Genomic DNA, 12230 nt, shown 5'->3' with positions numbered 1-12230 from the left:
TTAGATATATTTTTGAGATTTAAAAAAATTTAGATACACCATTGAGAATTCGTTAAATAACAGGTACACCATTAGAAAGTTCCCTAGGTTTAATTACCGTAGGCTCGGGCAATGCATTTGTAGGTAGATAAGAGGCCTTCTCCAGTCTTGAAGAAAATTCCAAAGTCCAATCATGTACCCTATTTCATATTTCAATTACAAAATACAATATGTTAGATGATGGTGTAGAATAATTATGATCATGATCATAATCATAATCATAATAATCATCATAATCATAATGATAATGATAAGATTATGATATGTCAAATTATAAATGCTAATACACATGGCACATACATATTACATTTCACTCCAGCTGAAAAACCTAATGTCTTCCCCAAAGTATCCTTTAAAGTCTCCTGATTGTGCAACACCAATTTTAGTTAATCTGATAACTTAAAAAAATACAATTTTAAAATGAAATTTTGAACACAACTTACAACAGTTGTGTCAGAGCCATCTAAACCAAATCGAAAATTGTCTCCCCAGGACATTACCTGTAAGAGAACAAAAAGATTATTACATGTAAGAGAACAGAAGATATGATGTAAAAATTAAGATGAAAAATTCGATTAAAAAAAATTTCAAGACACTTAATATAACAATGTTATCAACTGATGCATCCACGATCTCAAAAAGAAGCCTAAAACAGCGATGATTAGCTTCTTTAACTAAGTAGTCCTCTATAATTTTGTGTTGGTATTCCTGAATAAGTATTTACAAGTTAAGCGTCATAATTAGAATTTGGTTTCCAAAACAAAACCAATAGTGATAATTTAGTACAATATTAATAACTTATAATACGTAGGTCAAAACTTTATAAGCCATATAACACAAAAGCAGCTAATAATATACTTTCAACTAAGATAAAATTGAAAGATAAAGGTAACAATGTTTGCATACTTTATTGTTCAAAAAACACAACTTTGTTGATAAAGGTGAGTTTTTTTAAACAACATGGTCATTAAAGGTACTTTTTGCAAAAAAAATGACATAAAAGGCATTTTCAGAAAAAAGTGGACATAAAAGGTGCATCCTGACTAAAAATTCTATTTTTAATTTCATCTTTGAATGTAGCCCTTTTTTACAATATGTATCACTTGTGTTTCTCTGCCTTGCCTTGCTGTCACTACATATCATGTTGTTGTTATCGGGAAAAAATTATGATAATAATTCCACCTTTTACTCATCTTCTCAAAACAGTCTGAGTTTAATTTTTCATTTTATATAAACCGACCTTTATACTTTATCCGCTTAAAATGGTCCCTAACATGTAGGCAATCTATGGTAACCCGTATAATAAGTTAATTGAGACATGTGTCATGCAAGGTGCAACAATCTCAATTTTATAATATTGAATAAAGAGATTAGACATAGATAATCCTCATCCTCACCTCTGGTACTACAATGATATCAAATTTTTCAAGATGACCAATCTGTCTTTGTACCACTGTTACATGATGATGTTCTGTAGCAACCTGATAAAGAGGCCTTTCTTTAAGATTCTCAATCTCATCCAAGGATCCGGATACCTTTGAAATTGACTGCTGACGGTCAGCGATCGTTTGTTTCACCCCAGCTATAAGATCTGTCTCTTCCTAAACGTAAAACATATGAAGTGCAAAACAAGAATCATTAATTAAAGCATGAAAAACACATTAGAATAAAAGGTAGAAGCATATAAACAAAAACAAAAAAATCTAGCAAGCTTTAAATAAATTAGATAAAACTCATGATTCAAAATACCTTGAAACCAACTAGACATATCTCTTCCTTTTGGAAAGGACATCTCTCCACAACAATGATTGAAACTGTTTTGGATTCATCATTAAAATCTTTCATTGGGCCATTTATACTCAGCTTCCATCCAAGATCAAAACATTTGAAAAGATGAACTATGAAAACAATGAATTAGAAAACGATATCTTAGTAATATATGTATTAATAACATATCAAAAGGAATAAAGTTGACATTAAAGTACTTCATACCTATAATATCACTTATAGCATTCACTGTAAGGTAAATGAACATTCCTTGAAGCTTTAAAGATTTCTTCACCTGCCACAACAACAAAAACAAAGTTTGAGAAGAATGAGGTTGAAAGTAGAACAAAAAGTGAAAGTAAAGGATAGGACAAGAGAAAGCATGGCAAACCAAAAAAAACCAGAAAAAAGTTTGAGAAGGTACTATGAAGAGGGCTAAAAAGAAGATGCAAAGAGAACATAAATGTTAAAGAAAAAAAATAACTATAAAATTAATAATAAAATAGATAAGAGAAATTTTTCTAAAACCTTATACTTCCTCCGTAATAAAATACATGTTACACTTTCATAATATATATGAGACATATTTTATTAAAGTGTAAAATGTATTTCGTTACGGAGGAAGTATAAAATTTTCTAAGATAGAAAAAATTGGCATCATAAATCCCAAGTTGGGGTGTTTCCCATCTTAATACCATATGTTCATTATTTCTAAATTATCAGTCCCAAGTTTAAATGCATTCTTGCCATCTTTAATTTCCTCTTTCCTCCTTAACCTCACCCATCAAACAAAATCAACATTCAAAACCCACTGCAATGATGACACGTGCAACCTGACCACAACATCCATGAATGCCTACCCTATCCAACACCCTCACATCTTCAGCCTTGAAGATTGTTGTCTTATTGCCCAAGCATGATAACAACCTTCAATTCAATAAAGATAAAATTTTCATCAACCCACCTTCTCCAATACAACCTCAACAAAACAACCCAATGGTAATGAAATTTTGTTTCATTGTTTCTCACTTCCATAATCATGAAAATCAAACTGAGCTTAAATAAATACATTGTTTTAAGTCCAAAAGAATCATGGGTCGTGATGTGGAATTGTAGATCATAATGCTGTTAGTTGAGATGATTTTAGGGAGAGGAAACACTACCATTTAAAGGAAAAGGAAGGGGTTTAAGTAGGAACATAGTGCCCATTTCACTTATGTTTTCTTTGCTTTTCAAAAAGTCTGGCAGCAACATTAAGGAAGTAGGGCACTGCTAATTAGTGTTAGACAATTTTTATTTAAATTTCTATATTGTTGAAAATCATGTATTATTATGTCTCTAGTTCATATTAGAGTTAAAATAAAGCAAAACTCCGTTTTAATCCCATTAAAGATTAGGCAGCATTTTGATGCCCCATTATATATACATACTTCCTCCATTTTTTTATAGTTGCATTGCAAGAATTAAGGAGAGGATAGAGATAGAGAGAAAGAAATAATGGTACCCATGTGATAGGAGAGAAGTAGAGAGAATTAATTGCCAAGAAAAATGATGCAAGTAATTTGTAACTTCCTAAAAAGGAAAACGATGCAAATAAAAAAAAATGGAGGAAGTATATTTTGCTAGTAGCAATGGAACAGCCAGTTGGGATGGTGGCAATAAAATGGCTTAGATAGTCCAGAAGGGAAAAAAGGGGAGGGGAAGAAGATTGTTGCCTATCATCATCAAACTTCTCTCCAAAATCATGACATGTGCGTATATAACCTTTTGGCGATCTATGAGTTGTGATCAATATGAGAAGACTATCTCTAAACTTGGGATTATTAAGATGTAACCAAAACTTATAATTTCTAAAAGCAAAATAAAGCAATAATATATTATATTGTGAACATGCCGAAAAACAAACCTTCTCAAAATGTCCAGAAATTGTAAGCTTCGAATTAGATTTGTCAGAAATTTTAAGCAACATATCAGCATAGCCCACATCAATGACAGCATCACACCTCTTGGGCATATCCTATATTAAACATATTAATATTTAATGTTATAAAAAAATAACAAAAAGGCAAAAGGAGATAATAGTAATGATACGTAATTCTTACTGTATCACAATGAAAGTAATTCAAGTGGCAGCAAGTTTGTTCAATATGTTATGTGAGAGTCAGATTAGGGCACAGGAACAAAAATTAATTTTGTTTGTGAATTGGTGAGAATGTCGAATGATAGAATTAATAGAATAATGAAGGAAAAACAAGTGAATCTCAAAGCTTTATAAGAATTTAAAAATCTCAATCCAAATAGTTTGGTTTAACTAGAAAACCTTAAGCAATCTCAAGCAAAAGCAACAAACGTAATGTTTGATAAAAGATAAGCAACAACACACTTATACATATGGCACCACAGGAAAGTGAATAAAAAACTAAAAATTACCTAATATATGATAAGGAAAAAATGATATAATCCAAATACCACATGAGCTAATTATAGTCACTTTGAACCACATCAAGTAATTACCTTTGGCATAATGTCAACACAAATGTCAGTAATACGCTGTTTCAACTTTTCGGTGACATAAGTGCTTAGAATCTTGTGTAAACAAGAAGTGCACTCAAAACTGTTAACCTTAATCTGTGTTTTCACCCTGGTACCAAGAAATGCATCCAGTTGGAAAAAATTGCAATTCTTTGGCAGAGGGAGATCTTTTAAGGATGGGAGTGGATGAGTCTTAACATCCAATTGCCCTGATGACCCTGCAAATTCAGGTAACAATATATAAACAAATTTGAAAAGATAGACTAAAATTTCATCAGCAAGAGAGAGAAAAATGGATAAGGATGAAAAGATACAATCAGTTCAGCTCAGAATAGAAATGTCAATATAGTAAGACAACGTAAAGTTGGAAGCAGTTAGCTGTGTAGAGAAACTACGAAAAAACTGAAACATTTCCTAAAGTGACCACACCACCACAGCGAGCACTTATGCCACTTCAAAAAAAAAAAAAAAAAAAAAAAAAGACCCACAACCTTCTCATCATAATCTTCACATATACATTAGCTTATTAGAAGAAAATCAGTCAACATCTACGATTAAACACGATATAATATTATTAACAATACAAATAAGCTAAAACATCCCCTCAACAACCACACATTTTTTCTGTTAATAAATTAGAAAGACAAAGCAAACAGAGAAAGAGAATGAGAAATGAAAATAAGATTTCAAATCAGAATACAGAAGATAGGCACGCGTACATGTTGGACAAGAATACACAGAGTCATATATGGCCATCTTTTCATGCTCTGACATATCAAATACAACAATGATGTTTCAAAATTCCAGATTTCAGAAAAAAAATTCAGAGCACACACATTTGAGAGAAAAACAAAAACAAAACAAAACAAAAAAATATTTCCTCTTATTGCAGTTATTATTGAATGTTCTCTAAGAACATGAATTCGAATATAATTAAAGTGACAGGCATCCAACGTTGATACACAAAGAACAAAAGATACCTCCAAATGATGGCCAAGTGCTAATGGAAGTAGAGAAGGCAACATCTTCTCCCTTCATCTTTTAATTCTAGAAAAACCAATTAAAACAAATTATGTTAGCAAAAAAAAATATCAGTACAATGTTAAAACACTGTTCTCTCACTTTCAAACTTCTCGCCTTCCACGAATATACTTGTTGCCCTTCAAAAATGCATGTAGAATCCTCTAATTTCTTAACAAGCCAGCAGATTCGAAATAACCAAACACTAAACAACAAATACAAACCTCTATAGTTTACATTTGCCACAAAAAATAAAAAGATAATTCAAACTAATCAAATCCAAACAAAACATGTGTAGAGATTTCCCTAATTATGTAAATCTAAACTCATTCAATTATAGAGAAGATATAATAAAAAATAAAACAAACTATTCTATTGCACTTCTCATTGACACTCTGATAAAAGGGACACCATATGCGCCATTGCAATGTAAGACTTAATTCTATTGCACTTCTCATTTACACTCATATATTACGTAAAACCAATAGATTCAACAACCTTAAACCCCAAACCAAAAAAAATACAGGTAGAGATCTATCCAATTATGTAAATCTAAACTCATTAAATTAAACAGAGAAGATATAAGTAAAACAATCTACCAAAAATCAGAAACTAGGGAGTATAAATCATCACCAACAGATATAAAAGGACTCCGTTTGCGGTATTGCAATAAGAGTGACACCAGAAAAACACAGCCATAGCCAGATTAACAAGTTTAACAGATGAACCGCAAAAGTGTATTAAACACGGATAGTTAGACAAAGTACCAAACAATATCAGCTCAATATCATACAATACAATCAAACAAGGATACAAGTAATGTACCTTGGCAGCAGTAAAGGTTGAAACGGACTGGTTGAATAGAGCAGCAGTGACAACTTGGAGGAGAAAGAACTGGCAGGGGCATGCCCAAACAAAAAATCACAAATAAATTCATAGCTAAACCATAAAAACTCCCAAAATTCAAGGATAAACATGACTCAAATCAAAAAACATAGAATAATTCATACCCACGTCATGAAAACTACCAAATATCAGAAAATAAACAAGATCCAGATCAAAAAACACAATATCATTCATACCCATGTCATAAAAACTCCCAAATATCAGAAAATAAACACTTTATCAAGCAATAATATGAATCAGTTAGTCGAAATTTATCAACAAAGCGACAACAATAAAGTTTGTAGGATACTACTTTCAGCTATGGATGATAATTAAGTTGTGTTAAGGAACTCTGGAGAGTAGCAAACTAGACCTAGCAAAACATACAGGCAAACAAACAAAGTCGAATTCGAAATTAATCTTCAATATGATTATATGAATCAGTTTTGTTAGTCGAAATAAATTCATCAACAAAGCAACAATATGATTATATATAATAATAAATTATATGAATTTGGAAAATATGAAGGATGAACCTGTTTTTCTTATTTTCATTCATGGAAACCCTAATTTCTAAATGTCTAACTAAAAAAGGGAAAAAAAAAAAAAAAATACAAAACATAACATGATGCAATCAAATCAAAAGTGAATGTTCCTAAGATTGATTGACCTGATATTATTTTCGATCGAATTAAAGACTCCGCACAGCACCGCGCCACGCCACCGCTTCCCGCCGTCCCTCGACAAGCCCACCCTGGTTGACCGCCGAAGTTCGAAACCCAACCCAACCCTACACTACACTACCCTGGTTAGTGTTAGTGTTAGTGTTAGTGGTGAATTATGAGGAACAGAACATATCAGAGGGAGAGAGAAAAATAAGAGCTCCATCCTTTTTACTTTTTATTTAACTAGTCGAGCAATCGCGCGCCAAAATGATATTATCGGGTGTGGATATTTTGGAACGTAAGTCTGTGTATGCTATTAATCGGTGTAGAGTGTTTTTCTTTCTTTTTTTTTTTTTTTTTTTTTTTTTTTTTTTTTTGTTTTTTTACCTATTTCTATATTGATTTTGAATGTATGACAATGTAAATATACTCTAATTGAAAATTGTAATTAAGAAAGAAAGAAAGTGGAGCTGGTGGATGCGGAAGTTCGGACTTTCAGAAGAAAGAGAACTATGCAAAATCCTTTTGTGGACAACCAAAGAGTACTGCTGAAAATGCTGGTGACTGTATATTGGATAGGGCCTCTGTAGAAGACGGCCTGAGTAACTGAGATGCTAAAAAAGGAGAGGGAAAGTCTTAGTTTTCATGGGGACAGTTAAGTGATTCAACTCTAAAGAAGTTTGCACTAAGTGCTGATCCATGGGGTTTCGATAAGTCTAAGCAGTCTAGAAACTCATCTGGTTGGGGTTTCTGAAGGGACCAAGTTTGGAAAGGACAATGAGAAACAGGACTCTTAGGGGAAACCAAATTCTTCAACTTGGAAGGAGTGAGATTTTCAATTTCTTTCATATGATGAATAGTGTAAATGAGGTTAGATTGATAGTAGGGGCTTAGGTGAAGATATTGATAATTTTGACAAGAATGTTTTCATGGAATAAGCCTAGAAAGGTTGGTTCTGAAGATGATGAGAAGGATGATGCATTGATGTAGGTGTTGATAGCCCAATATGGTAAAATCGGGTGTGGATATTATGTAGCGTAAGTACATGTATGCTATTAATCACTGTAGTTATTGTTATTTTGTTTTTTATTATTGCTATATTTTACTTTATAAAATATACAACTTTAAAAAATATAATTGGAAAATAGTAATATGTCTTGGGAAATATATAACTTCTTTAAAAAATATATTAGTATGAATAATTTTTTTTTTTTTTTTTTTTTTTTTTTTTTTTTTTTTTTTTGTGGTTTTGCTGATATTAAAAGTATTAATTAATTAAATTTATATCCAATTTTTTTTAATGGTTTTGTTGATATTATAAAGTCAATTCATGTTAGCTTCCCCTTATCCGTTTATCACTTGTCATTGTTGTTGTGTACCCTCTATTTTCCTAAGCTAATTGTCGTATTTCCCTTAAGTGATCTTTCTTCCTCTAAAGCTAATTTCCCTAAGTTTCTTAAGTGATCTTTCATAAGTGCCATCTCTCTCTCTCTCTCTCTCTCTCTCTCTCTCCATCTATCTATCTATCTATCTATCTATCTCTCTCTCATTAACTAATTGACTTGAGTTTCTTAAATAATCTTTCTTAAGTGGTCTCTCTCTCTCCTAAGCTTTTTCCATGATTTTCTTAAGTGATTTTTAAAGTGGCCTCTCTCTCTCTCACCCCCCCCCCAGCCCCCCCTCTCTCTCTCTCTCTCTCTCTCTCTCTATTTCGCATGCATTTTGTTAAGCCTTTTTCCTTAGCTAATTGCCCCGACTTTCTTTAGCGATCTTTCATAAGTAGTCTCTCTATCTTTCTCCTAAGCTAATTGCCTTGATTTTTTAAGTGAGCCTTCTTAAGTGATCTCTCTCACTCTCCTAATTTGATTGCCCTGATTTTTCTTAAGTGAAATTTGGTAAGTGGTCTCTCTCTCTCTCTTCTTCCTAAGATAATTTCCCCGATTTTCTTAAATGATCTTTTTTCTTAAGTGATCTTTCTTTAGTGGTCTCTTTCTCACTTTTTCCCTAATTTAAGCTAATTGCCTTGCCTTAAGTGATCTTTCTTAAGTAGTCTATTGATTTTCTTAGGGGATCTTTCTTTTCTTAAGTTACCTTTCTTCTTAAGTGATCTTTCTTCTTAATTGTTCTTTCTTCTTAATTGATCTTTTTTTTTTTAGTGATCTTTCTTTTTTCTTGAGTGGTCGTATTTCTTCTTAAGTGATCTTTATTAAGTGCTCTCCTTATCGCTCTCTCTATCTCTCTAAGATTTAGTAACTCTTTTTTCCTAAGCTAATTTCTCTTATTTTCTTAAGTGATCTTTCTTAATTGGCATCTCTATTTTTGTTAAATGATCTTTTTTAATTGGTTTCTCTCAATTGATCTTTCTTAAGTGGTCTCTCTCTCTCTCTCTTTCTCTTTCTCTTTCTCTTTATTTCTCTCTCTCTCTCTCTCTCTCTCTCTCTCTCTCTCTCTATCTATCTATCTATCTATCTCTCTCTAAGCTATTTGTGTTTTTCTAAGCTGATTGGCCCGATTTTCTTAAGTTATCTTTCTTTAGTGGTCTCTCTCACTCTTTCCCTCTTTCTTGCATTTTAGCGTAAGCCTTTTCCTAAGCTAATTGTGTTTTCCTAAGCTAATTGCATAGATTTTCTTAAGTGATATTTCTTTCTTTATTCTAAGCTAATTGCCTTGATTTTTTTTTATTTTTTTTTATGTGATCTTTCTTAATTAGTCTTTCATCTCTCCAAATCCAATTGATCCTATTTTCATAAGTGATTTTTCTTAAGTGACCTCTTACTCTTTTTCTCTCTTAAGATGATTGCCATGATTTTCTTAAGTGATCTTTCTTGTGTTGTCTCTCTTTTTCTCTCGCATTTTAGTAAGCCTTTTTCCTAAGTTAATTGCCCTAATTTTCTTAGGTGGTATTTCTTAAGTGGTCTCTCTCATTCACTCTTTCTTTCTCTCCCTTTCTTAAGCTAATTTCCTTAATTTATCTCCTAAGCTAATTGCCTAGATTTTCTTAAGTGGTCTCTTGATTTTCTTAAGTGACTTTTCTTTTTAAGTGATTTTTCTTAAGTGATCTTTCTTCTTGAGCAATTTTCTTTTTCTTGAGTGATTTTTATTCTTAAATGATCTTTTTAAAGTGGTCTCTCTCTCTTTTTAACATTTCAGTAACTCTTCTAAAGTTAATTTCTCTTATTTTCTTAACTGATTTTTTTAAGTAGTCTCCCTTTTTTTGTTAAGTGATCTTTTTAAAGTAGTCTCTCTCAAATGATCTTTCTTTAGTGGTCTTTCTCTCTCTCACAAGTGATCTTTTGTATGTGATCTCTCTCTCTCTCTCTCTCTCTCTCTCTCTCTCTCTCTCTCTCTCTCTCTATCTCCCTCTCAAGTGATCTTTCGTAAGTGATCTCTCTCTCTAGTGATCTTTCTTCATAAATTAGCTTAACAAAACGAAATTAGCTTAAGTGGTCCAACATTTTAGTAAGCCTTTTCCTAAGCTAATTGCTCGATTTTCAATGTTTAGTGATATTTCTCTCTCCCTCCTTCTCTTTCTTCCCCTCCCTCTTTCTTACTCTCTCTATAGCATTTTAGTAAGTCTCTTCTTAAGCTAATTGTGTTTTCCTAATTGATTGCCCTAATTTTCATAAGTGGCCTTTCTCCCCCTCTCTCTCTCTCTCTCTCTCTCTCTCTCTCTCTCATTTTAGTAAGTTTCTTCTTAAGCTAATTCTGTTTTTCCTAATTGCCCTAATTTTCTTAAGTTGCCTCTCTCTCTCTAATCTCTCTTTTCCTTCCTTCCTTCTCTCTCTCTCTCCCTCTCTCTCTCTCTCTAAAGCATTTTAGTAAGCCTTTTCCTAAGCTAAATGTGTTTTCCTAAGCTAATTGCCCTCATTATCTTAACTGATATTTCTTAAGTGGTCTCTTTCACTTTCTTCAAAGCTAATTAATGTGATTTTTTTTATGTATTTTTTTTAATTAGTCTCTTTCTCTAAAGCCAATCGACCCGAATTCCTAAGTGATCTTTCTTAAGTGGTTTATCCTTCTCACTCTTAAGCTAATTGTAACGATCTTCTTAAGTGATCTTTCTTATGTGGCCTGTCTTTTTCTCTCGCAATTTAGTAGGTGTTTTTCGTAAACTTGTTTTATTTTCCTAAACTAATTTCCCTAACTTTCTTAAGTGGTCTCTCTCTCTCTTTCTTCTAAGCTAATTGCCCAAATTTTCTATGTGATATTTCTTAAGTGCTTTCTCTCTTAAGCTAATTGTCATGATTTTCTTAAGTGATCTTTCTTAAGTGCTAATTGCCCAAAGTTAATTGACGTGTTTTTTATGTGATCTTTTTTAATTGGTCTCTTTCTCTAAAGCCAATTGACCCGATTTTCTTAAGTGGTTTCTCCTTTCTCTCTCTTAAGCTAATTGTCATAATTTTTTAAAGTGATCTTTCTTATGCGGTCTCTCTTGATCTCTCGCAATTTAGTAAGCGTTTTTTGTAAACTTATTTTGTGTTTCCTACGCTAATTTCTCTAACTTTCTTAAGTGATCTTCTTAAGTGGTCTCTCTCTGATCTCTTTCTTCTTAGCTAATTGCCCTAATTTTCTTAAGTGAAATTTAAGTGCTCTTCCCCCTTCAAGATAATAAACCTGATTTTCTTAAGTGATCTTTCTTTAGTACTATCTCTCTCTCTTAAGCTTAATTGCCCTGAATTTCTTTAAGTGTTATTTCTTAAGTACTTTATCTCTCCGTCTCTCCTAAGCTAAGCTCTGAGTTTTTTAAGTTAATAACTCTAAATTCTCTTTTTTATTTTTTGAAAGAAGTCCAAAAGGACACTAAATTTCATTGATTAAAGTCATACGACATCTACAATTGATAAATAACGATAATGAAAACAGATTTAACAAAATCAAACAAGAATTAATTGGAGAAGTGCTAAGAATCCAAATACATAGATATAACAATTCGACATATTCTCGATTCGTTGTCTCATACAACTTTTGAGTGGATCCGTCGATGCTTCAATATTTTGTGAGGAAAAAATTTCTTGTGATAATTTTGTAACCCGAATTCGAGCAATAATCAATCGTAGCCCCATAAAACTGGAGACCCTATCAAACGTAAATAACACCTTGTCTTTTAAAGGAGTTCGAAAAACCTTTTCTTTCGAAGGAGAATTTGAAAAAACCTTGTTTTTCAAAGGAGATAAACTCTTTCTTTTGAGGGAGACATTATTATAACCTAAGAATTAAAAGAAACTTAAAAGAAACAAACGATTGGGGCTTTCCACTAGTGAAATCTGATGGAAGCCCCTTCAAAATTTACAATGGAGAGTAAAATTTAATAGAACTCTAAAT

The 12230-nt window shown here is 32.1% G+C and overlaps 1 protein-coding gene across 1 annotated transcript; it reads right to left on the bottom strand.

Moving 5' to 3' along the window:
* Positions 1-305: 305 nt before the first annotated feature.
* Positions 306-6089, bottom strand: LOC145558035 (uncharacterized). The gene is made up of 9 exons (XM_081619188.1): positions 5319-6089; positions 4321-4556; positions 3713-3823; positions 2032-2101; positions 1789-1937; positions 1437-1640; positions 646-747; positions 483-539; positions 306-401 (listed from the first exon to the last, which is right to left on the bottom strand). The coding sequence occupies exons 1-9, from the start codon at positions 5374-5376 to the stop codon at positions 306-308; spliced, it is 1083 nt and encodes a 360-aa protein (XP_081475314.1). The 5' UTR covers positions 5377-6089.
* Between the last annotated feature and the right edge of the window lie 6141 nt (positions 6090-12230).

Source organism: Chenopodium album, chromosome 9, assembly GCF_948465745.1.
Source record: "Chenopodium album chromosome 9, dcCheAlbu1.1, whole genome shotgun sequence".
NCBI lineage: Eukaryota > Viridiplantae > Streptophyta > Magnoliopsida > Caryophyllales > Amaranthaceae > Chenopodium > Chenopodium album.
This window is presented reverse-complemented; position numbering and strand designations above follow the sequence as displayed.

Bases quoted from the DNA above. Each gene is read 5' to 3' on its own strand.
- LOC145558035 (XM_081619188.1), bottom strand. From the start codon at position 5,376: ATGAAGGGAGAAGATGTTGCCTTCTCTACTTCCATTAGCACTTGGCCA. The intron at 1,938-2,031 runs GTATGAAGTACT...TTGTTTTCATAG, and splicing joins TGCTATAAGTGATATTATAG to TTCATCTTTTCAAATGTTTT. The intron at 402-482 runs GTAAGTTGTGTT...TTGCACAATCAG, and splicing joins ATGGCTCTGACACAACTGTT to GAGACTTTAAAGGATACTTT.